Here is a 22,656-nt window from a genome sequence, read left to right as displayed (position 1 = left end):
GTGCTCCGGTTTCTCCCACAGTCCAAAGACATGCAGGTTAGGTTAACTGGTGACTCTAAATTGACCGTAGGTGTGAATGGTTGTCTGTGTCTATGTGTCAACCCTGTGATGATCTGGCGACTTGTCCAGGGTGTACCCCGCCTTTCGCCCGTAGTCAGCTGGGATAGGCTCCAGCTTGCCTGTGACCCTGCAGAATAGGATAAAGCGGCTAGAGATAATGAGATTATTATTTCCATGAGAGAACGTGGAAATAAAGCAGGGCGCGTGCGGATACGTGATGACGTCATGCCCCCAGAGCAGACGTGGCACACAGACGGTTTAAAGTCGCAGTTGCAGCCGGAGCTGACCTGCGACCAACTAGCCGTTATCTGTGCAGTAGCTCTACAGGGACTTAAAGGCGTTTAGATAAAAATACTTGAAGAGTTTCTTGCTTTTTGAACGCTCAATAAACCATGGCTTCGTCTACAAATAATAACGGTTCTGTTGGTAAATGGGAGGTGGTGAGAAGAGGCAAGAAACAGAACAGCGCTGCCAAGGGTCAAGCCGACAAGAAGTCCAGAAAAGCTCTGATCGAGTCGAACTCTCGGAAACCAGACCTGTTCCGTAAGTGAAATGTTCTGTTCTCACTCACAGCTATTCTGAACGTTAAGTGCTACGTCCATTTATAGTTGGCTACAAAACATTGCTAGCGAGCTGGTTGTTAGCGTTAGCTAGCTCTAATATCACTCTGTGTTTAATGTACTTGCCGTTTTTAATAACAGTGGGAGTTATAAACATAAACTCCCTGTTTAGGCTCTAAACCAACAAGTGTTATTCGACATAGTTCACTAGCTAAGCTAGAGGTGAATGGCTAAGCTAGCTAGTTAAACGTTGTCTGAAATCCGTATCAGTAGCACCCGCACGTTTAGAGGTGTAATAGAAAGGTTTTATTTTTATTATTCCTTACTTGCACAAATAATGTGGAAGATGTGTATAACATGATACAAAAACAGCGGGTTAAACCGTGGCCTTAGCACAAGTTGCTGAGAAAGCCCATTTGGAAAACTGACTTCCGGTCCGGATACTTGTTTGTGTTTGGCTGTGCTTCCTGTCAGTCATCTTACAGACACGCTACTTTCGGTTCCGGGGGCGGAGCTTCGTGAACACAGGCAGGAATGTCTTTTAAAATCACTATTTTAGTATGAAGTTGTAAAAGTCAGGAATTTGTAGCCAAATATGTCGTTTTTGCAGCATGAGTGTCAGCCAGACCATAATTTACAGGAAACAGAAAAGGATCAATTTCTGAGCTCAAGTCAAATAGAAAATTTGTGCTTTTTCACCTTCGCCATTATAAATTGATTTGTAGAACAGGCTAAAGTGTCTCTGAAACATGCTTCAAAAAGTCAAATTGCACAGAAAATGTTTTAATTTTAACTAATTTTTAAATCTACACCTGTTTACAGCTGTTTTAGGGCCATTGTTTAAAAACAAAATACACAATTGAGAATGAAGTCCTAATGCTATGTGAAAATGGTACATAACATTTTTATGTGCTCAAATGAGGGGCATTTAAGAGTTTGGTGAATTTCATGTGTCGTTGAACAAGAAATCTCGGGCAGTGGTCACCTTCGTAGTTGTTTACATCTGCATGATGTTCACGAAGGGTGTGTAGATGAATGATAATGAAAATTATTGATCCTGAAGTAGTGGAACTCCAGCAAGTTCAGCTTTGAGTGCCCAATCTGTTGCTGTATGTTACTGGAGCGGGGTTTTTTTGGTGGTAATATCCTATATTGTAACTTTTTTTTTTTTTCCTCAAATTCTCATTTCAACTTCATTCTTGAATTTTTTTTGTCTTGTCCGTTTACAAGCTGCCATGTAAAAGATTCACAAACTACACTTTGTAAAAATAAAGGTAGTAGCATGTCCCCAGGCTATACATGACAAAGTGCTGAATCCATTCTGTTTTTGAGCAAGTTTGCTTATGTAACGTTTTGCTCAAGTCTCGTAGTTTTACTTTTGTATGACTGTCATTGTTGGTACAAATAACCTACAGCTCTTTCAGATTTAGTTTTCAGCATCACAGTGGAATAGAGAACACAACTGGGTCAGCACATCAGTGTAATTGATCTTGAGCCTTTAAATGGTTAAAGTACAGGAGTTTAGGACTGGAGTTCGATTGACCTTTTTGAGTACTCTGACTGTATTTTGGCATGTTAGTATACTGAGGTTTTGGTTTTATACATTTTATTTCTTGCAAGTTTTACAGTCTTGTTGTAGCTCCAAATTGTGCACCTACACAATTTGGAGATGGTCTAGTAACTATGAAAAATGGATATAGACCGATGGCACAGATTTTCCTTGGAGGCTAAAGTTCAATTTCAAAATGTGTGCACCCTGCCATACTTCTGGTCTTTTGCAAGATTTTTGGGTTGAGCGTGGATCCAAGAGGCAAAAGGCTGTCCTGAGTAATGTCAACTCGTTGCAAAATAAAATGACACATGTGGGCAATTCCATGTAAATGTCAACCTCACCATGCAAGAATAAAGCAACATGTAATACATCAAAACCACTCCCAGAGATATCACCTAGGCCTGTATTTTACAGATGTGAATAAGTTGAACCAATTTGTCACAAGAATTGTTCCCTTCGCCTTAATATGTCAGTCTTTCTTTCTTATAATGTAAAACCCAAGCTAAAATCAACTTTGATCATGTACAATTCTATATTATTGCCACAAGCCACAGAAATGTATGCTAAAATCCACAAAACAGCAAAACAATAGCCATCCTAAATATTATTTAAGAACTTTGATAGTTTTAGCTGATATTTAGAGTTTTTCAAAGGGTTATAGTGGTTAAATTGCTGATTTTTCTAAACGTGTGCCATGTCTATTTCAGACGCGTCACATCCATAACGGAATTTCATCACATCCATAACGCTGACTTTTCCTTCCGAAACTCTGCATGAAATACGAAATATTTTAAACAAAGATTTTTTAATATTCACCTTGGACCCCTCTATCAAATGGATATCTCCATTTTGACATTAGGTTTACAATTTCAGAGTTTGATAATGTACAGTCACCCAAGAAAAGTGATACTTTTTCTGTCACATCCATAACGCATCTTTTATTGGCATTTTCCGGCATGCCCTAGATGTACTATGGGAATTGTTCTTGTTCTATCACTTCTCCAGTATGGTACAGCCTTAAAATATGCAACACCTGTTTAAATACTGGGAGACAATAAAACATGCACTGGGTCATTTGTTGCCATTTTGAGTTCAAGTGTCACGTCCATAACGCTGGAATTGCTCATTTGTCTCTCGGATGTGACCAGATTTGACTCCTTTTGATATGCATGGAGTAAAATCTTCTCTTGCATTGTCTGCAGCATCTGTAAAGTTATCAGAGACGATATTTGAGGGTTTTGAGAAGATTGGTAAAAAGCAGAACAAGGAACAGGTTCCTCCCCCAGCTGAGACTCAACAGAAGAAGCTCAATACAGCAAAGCAATCCAAGAAATCCCAGTCCAACAGCAGCTCAAAACCAACCCGATATAAGAAGTTAGAGGAAGCTGTCAAAGCTGTAAGTGATATGCGTACCAATACACAAATCTAAACCTCATACTAGGTGTGTCTGCTTAATAATTTCTTCCTTCTCTCTGTGTGGATGGCTATATTTCTCTCCCTTTCTTTTCTAGCTGGATGTGGTGGAATTGAGGCAACAGCTAGAGAAAAGTCAAGCTATGTTCCCTGAGAATCCATGTGTCTGGGTGAAGGATCTAGCTGGGTATCTCAACAGCAAACTGCTGGCACCTGACACTGATCCCACGCTCAGCAACTATGCTCATGGTGTGTGTCTGAAATGTATTCACTGTATACTGAATGTGAAGTTTACTGGGGAGTGTGTAAAACGAGTAACCTCCTCAGAATTAAGGTGGTGGTGGATGTGTGTGGGAATTGTTTTGCCTTTGATGGTACCTTTTTCAGTTTGAGGTATGTTTCTTTTTGTTTGCAGTATATTTACATATGCCACGTAGGGATGATCATTTAATGCAGGAGGATTAAACTGGTACCAAATAATAAGTGCATTTTGTGGTTAACAAATAAATCTCTGTACAGATTACCCATACTGCCTTGCTGGAAAGGATTTGCGCAGTGTAATTAAGAATATGTTGGGGAAAAGCAGTGACTCACTACAAGAATTCTTTGATCATTGTGTGCTCACCATGCTCCGGGAGTTGGATAGGCCAGCAGGTAAGAAATGGCTTGAGTTGTCCATGCACATTTTCCACTTGTACCATCCTGTTCAACCCCATGCTTTAGCAGTGTTTAAAAAAAATGGACAATATTGTTTCAGCAATTTTGGTTACTGTAGAATCCATCTTGTAATTCGTTGTGTGTTTTTTTTTTTTTAAATATAAAATTTCTCTCTCCACATTCACTGGATATGAACAAGCATGTGCTCTGATTGGCTACTCTACTACTAGGATATCAGCTTGTACAATATACCGTGAGTAAAGAAAAACAAAAATGGGAGTGTGTTGCTGAACCAACTGAGGATGAAATTAAAAACTCTCCTTGAAAACAAAACCCCCAAAATGAAGTATTTTAACAGAAATGGCTAGAATAGTTTATCAATATCTCCTGTTCCACACTCCAGCCCAGTCAGTGGCAGTAATACACCTTTAAGTTGGTTTGCCAACTGCCAGAAACCCTAAAGATGACGACCCAAAAAAGCAACAAAACATGGAATAAAAGTATTTGCCAGTAAGAATGTATCTTTTATTTTAAGAACTATAGCATTCTGCATAAATTTCTATTGTCATTTCACCGGTTTGTTTACATTCTAAGTGGAAATTTTGTCGGACGTTTTGAGTTAAAATTATTTACAGAATGTGCCAAAACAAAAATGCCCTTTCTCAAAATCCAGTGAATGTAGATGGAATAAAAGCTGTTCCACTCACTCCTCATACATGGCTTATCGCCAACTCAGTGTTATGGACCTCGTCGACTGTGTGCGTGTGCCCTTTATTTTATTTTTTTAATAGGTGAACCACTGCATGGCTACAGAATGTGCATTCAGGCTATCATGATGAGCAAACCCAAAATAGTCACGCTGAACCTGCCTGAAGTAAGTGGAATTTGCATCTGTTTGCTGTCCAGCAGTTTGGTTGGAACTTGAAAAACCTTGGTCACCTCATGTTTACCCTAATTTTATAGGGTCTGCAGAAATGCTGTAGCCTGTATTATAACATAGTGGAACTGTGGAAGAAACTCATGCAGGGGTTTCCAAACCATTTGGGGTCATTTGCCCAGAAGAACAGTAGGAATTTTCTGCAACCCTGAGCTTTGGCCAGCCTACATTTTTAAAAATAAATTTGCTTAATTTAGGACTACTGTAAAATTGCTCAGTTCATTAGGTTGGTAAATGCATAATGCAAGTGACTAAAAACCAACTGAGAATATTTGGTTCAAAACCTAAAAGAATATTCCTTGCACTGACTCAACAATCTTGAAAGGTATTGTAGAGTAATGTGGCCTAGCATGAAGCAGAGGAGCCTAGTTTGTACTTGATGCATGACTGTGCATATGCAGAAGCAGCTGTGACCTGAGCATGCCTGTCTTTACATTCATCTGGAGAACTCCAAGCAACATTTGTTAGATGACATGTCTGAGCCAAATATCCCTGTCTATCTGGTTTCCACATCGAGTGATTTGATGCACAGTAATGTTACTCACTGACCAGCGCTGTCTCTTAATGTCCCACCATCATTGTGATTTGTCATGAGCTGTGTCTCAAAATCAGTTCAGAATACTTAGAAGTATTTATTATATACCCTGCAAACGAAGTTTGTGGGGAGTGTATAGGAATCACCCTGTCCATGTGTCTTGTAAGTGCAACTCCTCCTAAATGGTTTGATGGATTTTGATATAAACTTACACAGTTGCAGTATACCACCTGAAGATGTGCATGAAAGAAAATAATCCCATTCTGAAGTTTCAAAGGGGAGATAATTCAACTTTATTCCCTTACATATGGTAATATATGATGACAGGCTTGTAAGTGTGGGGTATTCTATATGGAGTTTTACTCAGTTCTAGTAACTTTAGGAAATCCAGAAGGCTGGTACTCAAAATGGAGCTTTTAATCTTTAATATTCAAGCAATAAATGTAATGGGAAACCAGTTACTCTTCAGTAATGACCTAGAATAGTATATGTGCCTCGTCACAACGTTTTGTGGAAGTAAATGATGGAGAAATGTCTTTCAATGTTTAGTGCAGCATGTCAAAGTGAAAAGGCTAAAATGGTGTGCATTGATTTTTAAATGTAATGTTTCAAAACGTTACCCAAGTTTGGCCCCTAATTCAGGGAACCCTTGTGCTAATGTGTGTCTACTTTATTTCTCTGATGGTATTACACACATTGTTGCTAACAGTTTAAGGCCAAACAAAACCCAAGAAATAAACTGTTTGCCAATCACAGCAAGTGCCCCTGTATGTTTTCATGAAAAATAATACTTAAATGATCCATTTTTCAAGTTGCAATATTGCTAAGAATAGGCTTCCCTAGGCACGGCTATCTGCGCTGAAGTCGGATGTCTGCTTGTGATTTACTTGACGCACTAGTACACCACTTAGCTGAACATGGAGCCATCAAATAAAGACTTCTAATTCTTAAATAAATCCCTGGGTGCTGTAGTGCAGCTGCTTGTGTGTTCACTGCTTCAGATAGGTTAACGCAGAGCTTAAGTTACCCTTGGATTAATAAAGTATGCCAGAAAAGAATTGATGGCTGCTGGCAGTTATTGACAGGACTGCTATGTCTGGGATTTGGTTATCTTGTGTATGTAGCGTAAGCTGGGCCAAGTGCATTTGACAGCTTGCATTATGGTTATGGAGGAGTCTGAATTATTGGTCACCTTACTGACACCCCCCCATTTCTGTTGAATTGCACAGAGCTCAGTGTGAAATGCTCCCCCACATTGGAGGTTTTTGAAATTGCCAACATGCTTTTAACTTTTCTCCCCAGGAAGTGGTAATCTCAAAGCATGCCTAGTTGGTGTGAAAAACATGTGATGTCTCCAACTAATCGACTGTTTAAATTGGTTGGCAACTAATTTGGTGGTTGATTAATCCTTGCACCTCTACGTGGATCATGATATTTGAACTTTGGAGAGAGTAAGACTGCACTGCCAATAAAAGCTTTTTTCTTTAAAAATAACCTGTATACAGGTACAAATATGAGCAAATGAAGACTACATGTCTTGTATGGGGGCGGCACGGTGGTGTAGTGGTTAGTGCTGTTGCCTCACAGCAAGAAGGTCCTGGGTTCGAGCCCCATGGCCGGCAAGGGCCTTTCTGTGTGGAGTTTGCATGTTCTCCCCGTGTCCGTGTGGGTTTCCTCCGGGTGCTCTGGTTTCCCCCACAGTCCAAAGACATGCAGGTTAGGTTAACTGGTGACTCTAAATTGACCATAGGTGTGAATGTGAGTGTGAATAGTTGTCTGTGTCAGCCCTGTAATGACCTGGCAACTTGTCCAGGGTGTACCCCGCCTTTCTCCCATAGTCAGCTGGGATAGGCTCCAGCTTGCCTGCGACCCTGTAGAAGGATAAAGCGGCTAGAGATGATATGTCTTGTATGGATATTATGTCAGTATAAAGGAATCTTATTTTTGGGGGGTTTTGCTTGGCTTTCAGGACATAACCAAGTGGCCTTTGTAAAGTTTGCCATTTAATTTAAGCAACTGTTTCTTAATTTATCCTTTGTCAATTCTGACATTTGTGTCAATCTTAGCACCTGGAGCTGTTGCGCTCCCACCAGAACCGTCCTGCCAAGTGTCTGAGCATTATGTGGGCTCTTGGACAAGCTGGCTTCTATGACCTGACCCAAGGCATAAGAGGTGAGTGTTCTTAAATGTTGCCTAAAGCCAATGGGATAGATTGGTTGGTTTGGTTTAGACTGGGAATCTGTGATTAACTCCTGAAACATTGTGTGTTCCTGTAGTTTGGCTGGGCATCATGCTTCCTGTTCTAGGAGTGAAAACTCTGTCTGCCTATGCCATTGCATACCTAGAGAGACTACTCATGTAAGCAACTGCTGACTTGGTTCTAGCGTAGCTTTAGATCTTGTACATGAACAGACATCTTAGGCCTTCAGACTTCCTTTAAAGGAACAGTTCACCGTACTTCCATAATGAAATATGTTCTCTGAATTGAGACGAGCTGATCCGTACCTCTCCGAGCTTTGTGCGACCTCCCAGTCAGTCAGACGCGCTGTTACTCCTGTTAGCAATGTAGCTAGGCTCAGCATGGCCAATGGTATTTTTTGGGGCTGTAGTTAGATGCGACCAAACTCTTCCACGTTTTTCCTGTTTACATGGGTTTATATGACCAGTGACATGAAACAAAGTTCAGTTACACAAATTGAAACGTGGCGATTTTCTATGCTATGGAAAGTCCGCACTATAATGACAGGCGTACTAACACCTTCTGCGTGCTTCGACAGCGCATTGATACCTTCACTCAGGAGTGATCAGCTCGTCTCAATTCAGAGAACATGTTTCATTATGGAAGTACGGTGGACTGTTCCTTTTAATGTGCACTGTGTATGGTGGGTGTGTCTTTGGGGTTCTTTTTAGTGGGCTTTTTTTTTTTTTTTAATTCAAAAAGGTAAACTTTCCATCTTCATTACATGTAAAATATTTCAAGCCTTTGTTTTAATTTTGGTTATGGCTTGTAGCTCATCAGAAATCCTAATTTGAGAGACTGAATATGTCCTAAGATCAATCAAGAGAGCTTTACAGTACAGACGTGTCCAACTTCTGAAAAGTGTCTTCATTTATACACTCGGTACTTGGTTCTAGCTCCTTTACCATGAATTACTGCATCAGTGCAGCATGGCGTGGAGGCGATCAACCTGTAGTACTGCTGAGATCTTATTGAAGCTCAGGTTACTTTGATGGTGGCCTTCAGCTTGTCTGTATTTTTGGGTTGGGTTTTTCTTCGTGACAGTACCCCATAGATTTTCTAAGGGGTTCAGGTCTGGTGAGTTGGCTGGCCAATCAGCATGGTAATATGGTCAGTAAACCATTTTTGGTATAAGTTTTGGCACTCTGGGAAGGTGCCAAGTCCTGCTGGAAAAGGAAATATGAAGCTTGTCAGCAGATGGAAGCATGAGGTGCTCTAAAATCTCCTGGTAGCTGGCTGCATTGACTTTGGGCTTGATAAAACACAATGGACCAACAACAACAGATGAAATGGCACCCATATCTGTGTGTGGTGGCTCTTGATGCACTGGCACCAGCCTTAGTCCACTCCTTGTGAAGCTCTCCCAAGTTCTTGAATCAACTTGACAATCCTCTCTAGGCTGCAGTCATCCCTGTTTCTCATGCACCTTTTCCAGCCAACTTTTTTTTCGGCTGTGACCTCCTGTGGCTTAACCTCTTTGTGGAGGTTTTTTTATATTCTTGGAACAGTAATTTACTCGAACTGCAAGGTTTTCTAACTTTTTTTTTTTTTTGGGCGGGGGGGGGCTGTAGATCATAATCAGAACTAAAATGGAAATGCTTGGAACGTTGTGTAATGAGTACAGAATATAAAATTTCACCTTAAATAACAACTGACTTGAAAATTTTTTTCAAATATTCTTTTTTTTTTTTTTTTTTTTTAGATGCACTATTAGGCTATGTAACTTATTCCATCTCTTATAGGCTCCATGCCAATCTGTCTAAAGGGTTTGGGGTAATGGGCCCGAAAGAATTCTTCCCTCTACTGGATTTTGCTTACATGCCTAAAAATGCCCTATCGGCAAGGTAATTATTGCAAACTATGAATACTGGTGAGAATTTGTCAAGTGTTTTAGTCTAGTGACTCACAGGCCACTAGATTTGATCTAAAATCTGTTGTGCCTTCAGCCTGCAGGAACAGTTGAGGCGACTCTACCCACGGTTGAAGGTTCTAGCATTTGGAGCAAAACCGGAATCTACGTTGCATACATACTTCCCTTCCTTTCTCTCCAGAGCCACCCCCAGTTGTCCTGATGCCATGAAGAAGGAGGTAAGAATTTTTTCACGGGGGGGCATGTGGGCACCAAGTGTGTGGGACCTGTTTAGGTCAGTTTGTGTGAGGGGTGGTGTGTTGTGTTGTATGGGGTTTTTTTTTTTTAGGGGGGGGGGGATCAGCTGGGAGGTAAAATGTCCCTGAGCTGCTGTGTCACACTGGAAATCCTGTCTGTTGCAGTTGTGCTTATTGTTGGGCTTGAATTGGTGGGAATTTTCAAATGCATGTCATATGCCAACTCTGATGGTACCTGAATGAAGAGAGGTCAAAAATCTGTCCTCGTTTTTTATTTGGCTTAACCAGTGTTGATAAATAGTGTTTGTGCAATTGTCTGTGTGCCAGTGGTAATTTTTGCTGTCATGGTGTTACCAATGTCATTTTTGGCTCTGTTAAAAGCTTCAAACTAGTATTAGTGGTAGCTATTGCTGAGTACAGGTCCATGAGCATTCGTTCAAATGAGAGTAAGGCAAGTCCAGGAGAGCACACTGAAATAATGAGCTCCAGGCAGTGCTCGAGTTGTCACTTTAGCTGAGAAATGGAGCTCAGGAGTTGGTTAAAAAGCCCAAATACAATGGCTTCCTTCTCAGTCACTAGTTTGCAAAGGCACAGAGATGGTGTTTGAAAGCTTCAGAAGAATGTGATCCAGAGACATCAGGCTGTTGGTCACTTCACAAGTGCAGACAGTTCCTGAATTCTGCGTACTTAACAGTAAGCCACAAGCATCTTGATGGTGAGGAGCCTTTTCAAGATCAATAAGGCTATTTATTTTTTCACGGTTCAAATCCTGCACTCTGATTGGCTGGCGAGCGGGTCTGTATCCTACATTATGGACCCCAGTTACGGACCTCTGGCGACTCGCTTGTTCACAACAAACATGGTAGCATTTTTGTCAACTTTTTTTTTTTTTTTTTTGCAAGTTTTTGCCAGCATTTCTCAGGAAAATGGCATTAATTTTACAGCATGGATAGTGATAACGACAGTCTTCACAGCGAAAGCAAGTTTTATTACCCAGAGGAGGAAGAAAAACCATTTCAGGAGAAAGCTAAAACCTGTAATTTGCTAACACCAAGCAAGCAAAAACATGGCTGAACCCTGAATGACTCCTATCTGTATAAATGGGGGACTACATAGGTGGCAAAATGCAGGGTGTCTTCCCCCCCCATGGAAGTGCACTTGTATACCGAGGAGAAAGCCTTTTGCATTATAGCTGTGAAATGAGGATTCAAAATGGCAGCTCGCCTCGGTTTTCCCTTTCAGGTGCTCTCGTTTTCTGTTAATTTGGTAAAGAAAAAAAAATATTTTTTACCAGCTTAAGGTCGGTCTGCATGGTGAAATACTGTGACCGAGGCCCTCCATACGGACCTCCCAGCTGGTAAATGTATTTATTTGAGCCACATATGTGGGCCACCATAATTGGCATTTTATTTTATATATCACACACAGAGCCCTGCAGACAGCTTGTGAACTTGTAGCAGGTGTGATGGCTGTGAATGTGCTGTCCCTTTTTGTCCAGTCTCAGTAAAAGCAGACGTACAGCTCAGTGGCTTGCGGCACAACAGCTGATCAGTAATTCGCTACTTTGCTGACAAAACTGAAGGATCAAATATGGCCATGTGCAAAATGTACCTTGTATTTGCATTGATTCCAGTAGAGATTAAATCTGTAGTCCTTACCTAATTTATATTTTTCGTCTGTAGCTGCTGAGCAGCCTGACTGAGTGCCTTTGTGTAGATGCACAGAGTTTGGGCGTATGGAGGCAACTTTACACTAAACATCTCACCCAGTCCAGGTAAATATTAACCTTGCTGTTAACATTTTAATGTCAGTGTAACATGTACGTTTAAGTTATTCCACGAAATCAAGTTGTATGTGAGCTGATGGAGCTACATGCCTCATCGGCTGAGTTGGTTATAAGCCATGTACAATGAGATTGAGTGCAATAACAGTTTTATTATATCCACGTTCACTGGATTTTGAGAAACAAGCATTTTCATTTTTTGTAAGGGGTGTTTTTATTATTTAAAAAAAGTCCAAAATCATTTCTGCTTAGAATGTAAACAAACCAGCGAAATGACCATAGCAATTTGTGAAAAATGCTATAATTTGAAAAATATAGATGCGTTCTTACCATCAAATACGCTTATTCCATATTTTTTTTTTCTTTTTGTAGAATTTAATTTCATTCTCTGATGGTTCAACACGCTCCATTTTGTTTTTCCTCTATTCATGGTACATGAGCTGATAGCCTAGTAGTAGAGTAGCCAATCAGAGTGTGCAATTGCTCATATACAGTGAATGTGGATAGAATAATTAGTGTTTGCCATTTCACTGGGGCTTCTTTCTAGAGTCACAGGACTGCTCATTTAATGAGATCTGTGCAATTTATTAATCAAGTGCCATCTTGTAAATCTGTGTTTTAAGTAATGTGCTTCTGAAACCACCTTCTCCAACAGCCTCTTGTTGAATCATCTGCTTAGTTTATGGAGCACCCTCCCACTGAAGGTACAGTGGTAGATTGATTTTTTTTTTTTTCTTTTTCCTTTTTGTGTACTACTGACTTTTTTAAAAAAAAAAAAACTTTTTTTTGCAGTTGCGAAACAGCCTTCAGGAAACAATTCAGTCTTTCAGAGTGACCAACGAAGAGATTAGGTCTACAGCTAACTTGGATGATGTACAGGAATGCAACGCTGTGTGCAGTGTAAGACATGTTTTCTGATGCATCATTCTGGCCAGTGAAGGGGTATTTTTATTTATTTTATTTTTAATTAAAAGGAGTAAATACTAGACTGTCCTACCAAATTGCAAGGTCAGGATGATAGTTTTATACCACAGTGCTTTTAAATTATCTCTAATTGGTTAGGTCTTTTGATTTTTAATTATCTATAAATTTCAGCTCTGACAGTATTTCCAAAGGTGGTTCTCTTCAGACTAGCTTAATATAACTTCTATAGTAACAACTTTTAAGGACTTGTATGTTGGACATGGCACACAAATGGATTAAAAATGTGTGATGCTTTCTGTAAGGGATGTTTCACATTTTTGGAATGAGTCTCCAGTGTCAGAGCTTTGTAATGGTTTTTCACTATGGATAATCTTCAGGCTGGAGGGCTTTGCAGTTTCTGGGTAACATGAACAAAGGGCTGGTGAGTGACTGTTTAGTGCTGCTGAGTCATAACAGGAGCTAACCTGTTTGTTGAATGTTCCACAACATTATAAACAAATAAAATGTCATTATGTGTGTCCTAATCAACTGCAAAATGCTGTGTCTTAGGAGTAATAGCAGCATGACTTATTCCTTATGTAAAATGCTAGGTGTCATGGTAAGGTTGACATGACTAGAAATGGTGCCTCTCTAAGTTATTTTTCCAAACTAATGTGCAATTAATTCTCACTCATTCCATCTCTGTTCCTTTTTGTAGTCTCTGCAGATGAAAATTTGCTCTCGGGGGTTCCCGTGGTCACGGGTGCTGCTGGTCCTGCTTGTGTTTGTTGCCAGTTTTATTGCTCATGATGTGAGATCTCATGGTGCATTTGCTGACTCCACCACAGCCCTGTACCTGCAGAAGAGTGGAGTCACTGCAGTATCCCAGCAGGCCTGTAGAAAAGTGACCCATTACAGCCAGCAGGGCATCAAGTAAAAAAAATTTTTTTTAAAGTCATTCTGAAATTGCAGCTTTGTGTAGCTGAGGTGTGTGTGTGTGTGTGTGTGTGTGTGCGCACAGCTGGTTAGCTGAAACAATGCCATATTATTACTCTCTGGCTATGGAGGCTATGGGTCCAGTTTTAGAAGCCATATTGGAAAAGCTGAAGGTGGCTGCATTCTTTATTGCACAGAAGAGTTCTGAATTGATACTATGGCTGCAGGAGAGCACACCACTACTTGTAGAATGGGTGAGATCTAGTTTCTTTCATTAAAGCCACGGTCAACAGTTCTTGCAGGTTTTATGGTGGCTGCTATTCATTAATAGCTATTAAACTGTGTCTTAGAAGTAAGTACAAGTGACTTTTTTTTTTTTTAATTTTGAAGACTGCTGATAAGGTGACTGGTCTGTTTTAGGTTTTGCTTAAGAAGGCTATGTAATTGATTTAACTAACCTTTTAAAGACTCTTGTCCATGTGCAAGTCTAAATGTGTGAATATTGCCCTTCCCATAATTGAGTCTAAAGGGGTTTTATTTTATTTTTTAAATAATATATATGCTTGCTTGCCTTCAGATCAATGCCAACACCCCAGACAGTATTTTCAAGTTTTTGGAGTTTATAAAGGAGCTGCTGCTGTTTGTGCATCAGAGCTACATCCTGCCTAGCCTGCAGTACGTTATTACAGCGCTACAGCATCTTTGGCAGTCACTGCAGGACTCCTGCAAGTCAGTACCACTTATTGCAGGTTTTTCTAGATGCTTTAATTTGTAATGACTTATTCATTTTTGGCCAGTAATTATATTTGTGTCCCTTAAAATTGTGAAACCCAATATTTCACATAGTTGATGGTTAATAATGCCCATGTTGGCTTATTTTAAACTGTGCTGTGTATTACTGTAAATTAGGAGTGTAACCATACACTCTGGTCATGATGTGATTCAATTCATAATACTGGCTTCACAATTTCATTCAATATGACTGAATATTTTGAATATAATTTGAGAAGGAAGAATGACCGGTCTCTTTGATTTCTGGGTGTCTTTTTGTATAAAACTCGTCATTGAACAGAGGATTAATATTCTAAAGGAAATGTACTAATGGTTCAACCATAGCTTATAAAATGGATTTATAAATTCAGCTAAAGATTTGGTGAATAAATTTTCTGACCCAAGCAAAATGATTGAAACATAATGAGCAGTAACTGTGCTCCAAAGTTGGCTAAAATGCCAGAGTTGAACAGTCTTTCTTGGGCACTATAGATCTCAGGATAAGTATTTTATTTATTTTTTTTAATAAATGTTAAGTGTAGAACCTATAATGCATGTTGGCCATTAATCTGGAGTTAATGGGCCCAACTTGCTCTGTGTATATTTTATCTCCTATGGGTTGTGCAGATTGGGGCCTCTGGTGTTCAAATCAGACCTCCTGATGCAAAATTAATAGAATGATGATTCCAGTGATGTACATTGTTGGAACATAGAATTCACATTGTTGCATAGTTACACCCCTACTTGTCAATAAAGGTACAGTGGACAGAATTATACGTTTGTTCTTATTTAAGGATTAAAATAAACCTTAAAAATGCACATTTTATATTGCATGTTAGATTTTTAGTTGTTTATATATTGGCAAGGGAACGATGCCATGTACAACCCCAATTCCAAAAAAGTTGGGACAAAGTACAAATTGTAAATAAAAATGGAATACAATAATTTACAAATCTCAAAAACTGATATTGTATTCACAATAGAACATAGACAACATATCAAATGTCGAAAGTGAGACATTTTGAAATTTCATGCCAAATATTGGCTCATTTGAAATTTCATGACAGCAACACATCTCAAAAAAGTTGGGACAGGGGCAATAAGAGGCTGGAAAAGTTAAAGGTACAAAAAAGGAACAGCTGGAGGACCAAATTGCAACTCATTAGGTCAATTGGCAATAGGTCATTAACATGACTGGGTATAAAAAGAGCATCTTGGAGTGGCAGCGGCTCTCAGAATTAAAGATGGGAAGAGGATCAACAATCCCCCTAATTCTGTGCCGACAAATAGCGGAGCAATATCAGAAAGGAGTTCGACAGTGTAAAATTGCAAAGAGTTTGAACATATCATCATCTACAGTGCATAATATCATCAAAAGATTCAGAGAATCTGGAAGAATCTCTGTGCGTAAGGGTCAAGGCCAGAAAACCATACTGGGTGCCCGTGATCTTCGGGCCCTTAGACGGCACTGCATCACATACAGGCATACTTCTGTATTGGAAGTCACAAAATGGGCTCAGGAATATTTTCAGAGAACATTATCTGTGAACACAATTCACCATGCCATCCGCTGTTGCCAGCTAAAACTCTATAGTTCAAAGAAGAAGCCGTATCTAAACGTGATCCAGAAGCGCAGACGTCTTCTCTGGGCCAAGGCTCATTTAAAATGGACTGTGGCAAAGTGGAAAACTGTTCTGTGGGCAGACGAATCAAAATTTGAAGTTCTTTATGGAAATCAGGGACGCTGTGTCATTTGGACTAAAGAGGAGAAGGACGACCCGAGTTGTTATCAGCGCTCAGTTCAGAAGCCTGCATCTCTGATGGTATGGGGTTGCATTAGTGCGTGTGGCATGGGCAGCTTACACATCTGGAAAGACACCATCAATGCTGAAAGGTATATCCAGGTTCTAGAGCAACATATGCTCCCATCCAGATGACGTCTCTTTCAGGGAAGACCTTGCATTTTCCAACATGACAATGCCAAACCACATACTGCATCAATTACAGCATCATGGCTGCGTAGAAGAAGGGTCCGGGTACTGAACTGGCCAGCCTGCAGTCCAGATCTTTCACCCATAGAAAACATTTGGCGCATCATAAAACGGAAGATACGACAAAAAAGACCTAAGACAGTTGAGCAACTAGAATCCTCCATTAGACAAGAATGGGTTAACATTCCTATCCCTAAACTTGAGCAACTTGTCTCCTCAGTCCCCAGATGTTTACAGACTGTTGTAAAGAGAAAAGGGGATGTCTCAGTGGTAAACATGGCCTTGTCCCAACTTTTTTGAGATGTGTTGTTGTCATGAAATTTAAAATCATCTAATTTTTCTCTTTAAATGATACATTTTCTCAGTTTAAACATTTATGTCATCTATGTTCTATTCTGAATAAAATATGGAATTTTGAAACTTCCACATCATTGCATTCCGTTTTTATTTACAATTTGTACTTTGTCCCAACTTTTTTGGAATCAGGGTTGTAGATTCTTTTTAGGAGTCGTTCAGCATGTAATGGTCCCAAATTGTAGACATGCAGCCCTCAACATCTCTAACAAGAGCACTGGGCTTGTGTCACGCTGCAGTTTATCAAAATCAGGGGAGTTTTAAGTGTGCGTTTCATCTGTCATTTTAATGTGCTAGTGAATTTCACATGTGCATGTGAATCCTCCATCCCATAAATACCAATTAAGTGAATGATCACATGTTGATTTTAGTTGGGTTTATGTATGGCATTTCACATGTGTAAAGCCCAATTTGCACCAAAAGCACTGCACCTAATCACACTGAGGTGTGCAGCATTAATTTCTGTTCCTTCTTGTGCTGGGTTGGTAAATTACTTGAGCTCTGTAAATATTGGCAATATCCCTTGCTTCTGTCCTGTAGCTATCTGTCAAGTGAGTGAGGTCTTCACTTCTACACTGTGACCAAACTTGGCAAAGTTGATTTTAATTGGTGCCAGAGCACACAACACAAGTGTAGGGTACAAACTGAAATATTGCACAGGGGTTTAGATGGACAGCTGTTCAATGAAGTGTGAACATTTTATTTTAAATACAGTAGATGCTCTTGGGGGCATTGTGGCTCAGGTGGATAAGGCGCCATACCATAAATCCAGGGACCCGGGTTTGACTCCGGCCCGAGGTCATTTCCCGATCCCTCCCCGTCTCTCTCTCCCGCTCATTTCCTGTCTCTACACTGTCCTATCCAATAAAGGTGAAAAAAGCCCCCAAAAAAATATTTAAAAAATAAATACAGTAGCTGCTCTGTCCTGTAAAGGCACCATTGCACTGTAGTGTGTGGGGTGGGGATTTTTTTTTTTTTTGCTTTGTATGCTAATGTCTCTTCTCTCAAACCCCCCCCCGCAGTGGTGAAGTATCACTTCTCTGCATGCAGAACCATGTGATGGCATTCACCAACAGCACATGGATTTATTTGCAAGATACAACAACTGCCATCCGGAGCTGGGCTCAAGAGCTGCTGTCCAAGGTGTGATGCATGCCCAGGATGTAGGATGGAGACTGTGTCTCTTGATTTGCGTCTACTGTCATGCTGGGCTGTAAAGACTGTAGGATTCTCTTCATCTAATATTTCTCTAATTTGGAGGAATTGACAGGAGGTGGAACACTTGCATTTTCTTTTTGTTTCGTTTTCTTCCTCCCACCACCACTATTTGGCACTCTATCCCAGTCCCTCAAGATCAGGACATTTTTATATGATCAATACCCAAAATGTTGTGTTCCTTTTCACCTGTTGTGTTTTACTAATTCTATTACTCATTCCATTCACAGCAATACTCAGGAAGTTTTCCATTAGTAATGTCTGTGGGGGAAGTTATCAAGAGGGGTTAGGTTTTTTTTTTTTTTTTTTTTTTAATATAAAGTGAAAGCATTGCCACTGGTAAAATTCTGAGCATGCAATCTTTTAAAAGTCATTCATGCATGCTACCTGATTTTTCTTTATAGGAATACTGATTTTAGTGGTCATGACTTTATGCAGATACAATATTTTATGTATGTAGTAGTAAAACAAAAGTCTACAAAAGATGTTGCTGGTATAATTTGATGTGTTGAATGACATTTTTAGATTAAGTAGTGCATCTGAGGTTTTGCTGGAGAGCTATCTGAGCAGTGACTGTATAAAGTCAAACACAGCATAATTTTGATGTGGAGCAAATCTGCTCATGAACTATGTACTTGTGTGGACACAAGCCTTAAGCATATAGCTGTTAACTTGCCATGAATCTGAAATTTTTAGATTTACACCTCCTTGGCAACAGTAAGATTTAACATTTTTGTGCCAATTTAGTTGTAAGCAAGCTGTTCTAGTGCAAATGTCCCCTATTTGTGCATTTTGTTAATCTTAATTCCAGCAGCTCGTTGCATTTCAGATGCATCAGCATACTGAGGTTGGAGCAATGAAGCATTCCATGGCTACATGACCAAACTTTGGTTGTGCTGGATTCTGTGGCTTTTTGCTAGTGGTCACTTTCTGGATTTGTGTAATTAACTAGCTCAAGCAAGCAAACTCATTCCATTCACAGCAATACTCAGGAAGTTTTCCATTTGTAATGTCTGGGGGAAGTTATCAAGTGTGGGTTTTTTTTTTTGTTGTTTGTTTTTTTTAAGTGGAAGCATTGCCGCTGGTAATTTTCTGAGCATGCCATCTTTTAAAAAAGTCATTCATGCATGCTACCTGATTTTCTTTATAGGAATACTCTAATTTGGTGGTCATGACTTTATGAATAGAACTTGTAATAAAACAGTTTACTGTGTGCTTCACCCTCACATCTAAGGCCTTGTCCACTCCGTTTCTCAGTATCAGAGATTTTATGGTGATTCACTGTTTCTACCATCTGCAAGTGTTCTATTTGACTTTTAATGTGATCTGAGAAGCTCTATTGGAGATGGACAGGTTCTATATTTTTTACCCCTCCCTCTCTGTGAAGAGTTGGCCCTCCTTCTGCTAATACGTTTAAGAACTGAATTCTCCATTTGATGTGAAGTTTTTCCTCATCTGTGCAGTACACCATAATGTTCAAGTGTCAAAAGGTATAACTAAAGGTGCATAGCACCATATCTGTAATGGTAATCAGTCAGTTGGAGCTGGTTAAAGACAGATTCAGGTTTAGACTAGAACACCAGCCCTTAACATGATGGGACCGTATGTATGGATTATACCAGGGGAGTGGAAAAGTAATATAAATGTGATAAACTAATTTTGTTGCTTTTTGTATAATGGTTTATAAATAATTTAATAAAACATGTGCAGCCCTGCTCATGTCACCTGTCTGTACTTCAGATGTTGGAGTTTTGTGTGTTCTGTTATGTTTGGCTTGAAGTTATCGATATAATTACGCATTGTGTTTTGATGTATACTAACTCTCCCTTAGTGAGAAGTGTCCATGGTACACTATGCCCAAAAGTATGGGGGTAGTCATAACCCATGTGTTTCTTCCCTAAACTATTATCATGAGGTTGGAAGTGTGTGTGTGTGTGTGGTGGGGGTTTGAGTGCCTGGTGACAGACATTTTATTTACTTATTTTCACTGGATCCAATGTCAAATTACTGACTGCACCCCAGGCCACCTTATACCAGCAGCTGATTTCATGAATGCTCTTCTAGCTGAACGAACACAACACCCCCACCCAAAAAAAAAAAAAAAGCACTTCTGCATAAACGTATAAAACACCAGTCAAACATCTGGACATGCCTCCTGTGTTTAACTTTTTGTATTGAATTTTGCAGCTTCAATTTACAATGGAAGATGAGGACCAGAGTATCTCATTATCTCTAGCTGCTTTATCCTGTTCTGCAGGCAAGCTGGAGCCTATCCCAGCTGACTATGGGCGAAAGGCGGGGTACACCCTGGACAAGTTGCCAGGTCATCACAGGGCTGACACATAGAGACAAAAACTTCACATTCACATCTACGGTCAATTTAGAGTCACCAGTTAACCTGCATGTCTTTGGACTGTGGGGGAAACTGGAGCACCTGGAGGAAACCCACGGGGAGAACATGCAAACTCTGCACAGAAAGGCCCTCGCCGGCCATGGGGCTCGAACCCGGACCTTCTTGCTGTGAGGCGACAGCGCTGACTACTACACTACCGTGCTGCCCCAGGACCGGAGTATGGTTTTATTTTTGAGAGAAGTGGGAACTTGGCCACAAGGTACTGTATCTGCCCTACAAGATTGTTTTGACTCTACAGACTGGAACACATTCAGGGAAGCTGTTAGGATTAGGATCATTGGGGACCAGGGCTCACATGCCACACATGGCATTTCTCACTCTGAGCTTCTCCAATAATCGCACAGAAATTCCTTCAAGCTATCTACAAACGCCACAGCTGTAGGTCACAGCGCTCCTGGGGCGAGTTCAACCGCTGCAACGGTTTGCTACGTTTTTCTAATTGTTCCTTATTGATTGGCCGAAATGTGCACCGTTCTGCAACTGTGTTGAAATGTTTCATGTGTCTTGAACTTGCCCCTGTGCTCAGAGCAGCATTAGCCAATCAGAAAATAGATTGTTCTGTTGTCGGGGAGACGTGAGTTTCAGCTACAAGCATGCACTGCACCTGCAAAATTGAGAACTAGGGAACGACCTGGAGCAAATGAGAGAATTGAAAGAACTGCAGAACTGGTCAGGACTCGGGATCATCAGGTAATAATTTGTATCAATATTTACTTGGTTACTTTAGTTTTACTCTATAGACCAATATTTCTGGTCTACACCTTGTTCAGTATCGAAAACCTGTCCATTTCAAGCTATCGTAGATAACTGTCTAACTAGCAAGCTAGCTGGTTTACATCTAAAATAGCATACTGTGCTGACGACGACTTAAATGTTCATTTAGTCAAAGACTGTTTTTCTGGGGATTATAGAATGAATAACTTTTGGTTAAGTCGCCTAGGAGCTGTCATGAACAGAGGCGTTTTTCATTTTTTTTAATCGTTTGTGTCATTTATTTTAGCATGTCGGGGAAGAAACAGAAGAGCCTCCTTTCAGTTACAGATACAGTTAAGATGGCGGCGCGTCAGGACGCAGCGGCTTACAGCTCTCCTTTCAAGTGCACGTTTTTGTATTTTTTGTGTATTATAACTGTTTGTTTCGCGTCACCTACAGACTTCAACACAAGATACACCCATATGGATCTGATAGACATCGGCATTCGGCAAGAAATGATCATTTCAAACGACTTTCATCGCGCTCACAACATTCCGGAGGAGATAGCGAGAGCACCGGGGTCTCCGTGGATTGTTATCAGGTCTGGCAGAGGAAGAAGGCGGAGACGTGAGAGGAAGCAAAAACGGGGCTGCAGAGCGGGCCTGCTGAACAAGCTCAGGAAACAGCCACTCAAACCTCCGCTACCAAGCCTCTATCTTTCCAATGCTAGATCCCTGGTACACAAAACGGACGACTTGGAACTACAGCTTGCTGGTAACCGCTACATTCGTGAATGCTGTGCAATCATTATAACGGAGACATGGCTACAACCGCTAATCCCCGACGCTTCGGTGCAGCTAGCAGGCCGCACGCTACACAGATGGGACAGGAATAGCGACTCCGGGAAAAACAGAGGAGGGGGGCTCTGTGTTTACGTGAATGAAGGTTGGTGCAACAACAGTACAGTCTTAGACAAGCATTGTTCTCCTGACCTAGAGTTCATGTCCGTAAGATGCAGACCCTTCTTTCTGCCGAGGGAGCTAGCAGCTGTTATCATCACTGCAGTCTACATACCACCGGACGCTAACGTCAAAACCGCTCTCTCTCTGCTCGCAAACAACATTAACAACCACCAGCGAGCCTACCCAAACGGCGCGCACATCATTGCAGGAGACTTCAATAAGGCAAACCTCAAAACGGTGTTGCCTAAATTTTACCAACATGTTAAGTGTGCAACGAGGGGAGTAAATAATCTGGACCATGTTTATTCCAACCTTAAACATGCCTACAGAGCTATTCCCCTCCCCCACCTCGGACAGTCTGACCATCTCTCCCTGTTCCTACCCCCCCGCATACACCCCTCTCAGCCGGCAATCAAAGCCACAAAGACGGAAAATTACCACCTGGCCTGACGACGCCCTCCCCCGACTCCAGGACTGCTTTGAACGAACACAGTGGGAAGTTTTCCATCACGAGGACCTGGCCACATACACGGATGCAGTGCTAGCTTACATCAAGCACTGCATTGACACGGTCAC

At 40.7% G+C, this 22,656-nt stretch overlaps 1 protein-coding gene across 1 annotated transcript; it reads left to right on the top strand.

Annotated features, from left to right (window-relative positions):
* The first annotated feature begins 284 nt into the window (after nucleotides 1–284).
* tmem214 (transmembrane protein 214) lies at nucleotides 285–19,727 on the top strand. Its single transcript, XM_060902805.1, has 16 exons — nucleotides 285–603; nucleotides 3,375–3,568; nucleotides 3,684–3,834; nucleotides 4,105–4,239; nucleotides 5,034–5,116; nucleotides 7,781–7,886; nucleotides 7,991–8,072; nucleotides 9,696–9,797; nucleotides 9,900–10,041; nucleotides 11,742–11,833; nucleotides 12,498–12,546; nucleotides 12,635–12,742; nucleotides 13,464–13,678; nucleotides 13,767–13,935; nucleotides 14,259–14,410; nucleotides 17,820–19,727. The coding sequence occupies exons 1-16, from the start codon at nucleotides 453–455 to the stop codon at nucleotides 17,944–17,946; spliced, it is 2,058 nt and encodes a 685-aa protein (XP_060758788.1). The 5' UTR covers nucleotides 285–452; the 3' UTR covers nucleotides 17,947–19,727.
* Nucleotides 19,728–22,656: the final 2,929 nt, after the last annotated feature.

This window comes from Neoarius graeffei, chromosome 21 (genome assembly GCF_027579695.1).
Source record: "Neoarius graeffei isolate fNeoGra1 chromosome 21, fNeoGra1.pri, whole genome shotgun sequence".
Lineage (NCBI taxonomy): Eukaryota > Metazoa > Chordata > Actinopteri > Siluriformes > Ariidae > Neoarius > Neoarius graeffei.
Note: the sequence above shows the minus strand (reverse complement) of the source record. Positions and strands in the feature narration are given on the sequence as shown.

Excerpts from the sequence above, each read along its gene's own strand:
- tmem214 (XM_060902805.1), top strand. The coding sequence starts at position 453 with ATGGCTTCGTCTACAAATAATAACGGTTCTGTTGGTAAATGGGAGGTG. Across the intron at positions 604-3,374 it reads TCGGAAACCAGACCTGTTCC|CATCTGTAAAGTTATCAGAG; the intron begins GTAAGTGAAATG and ends CATTGTCTGCAG. Across the intron at positions 5,117-7,780 it reads TCACGCTGAACCTGCCTGAA|CACCTGGAGCTGTTGCGCTC; the intron begins GTAAGTGGAATT and ends TGTCAATCTTAG.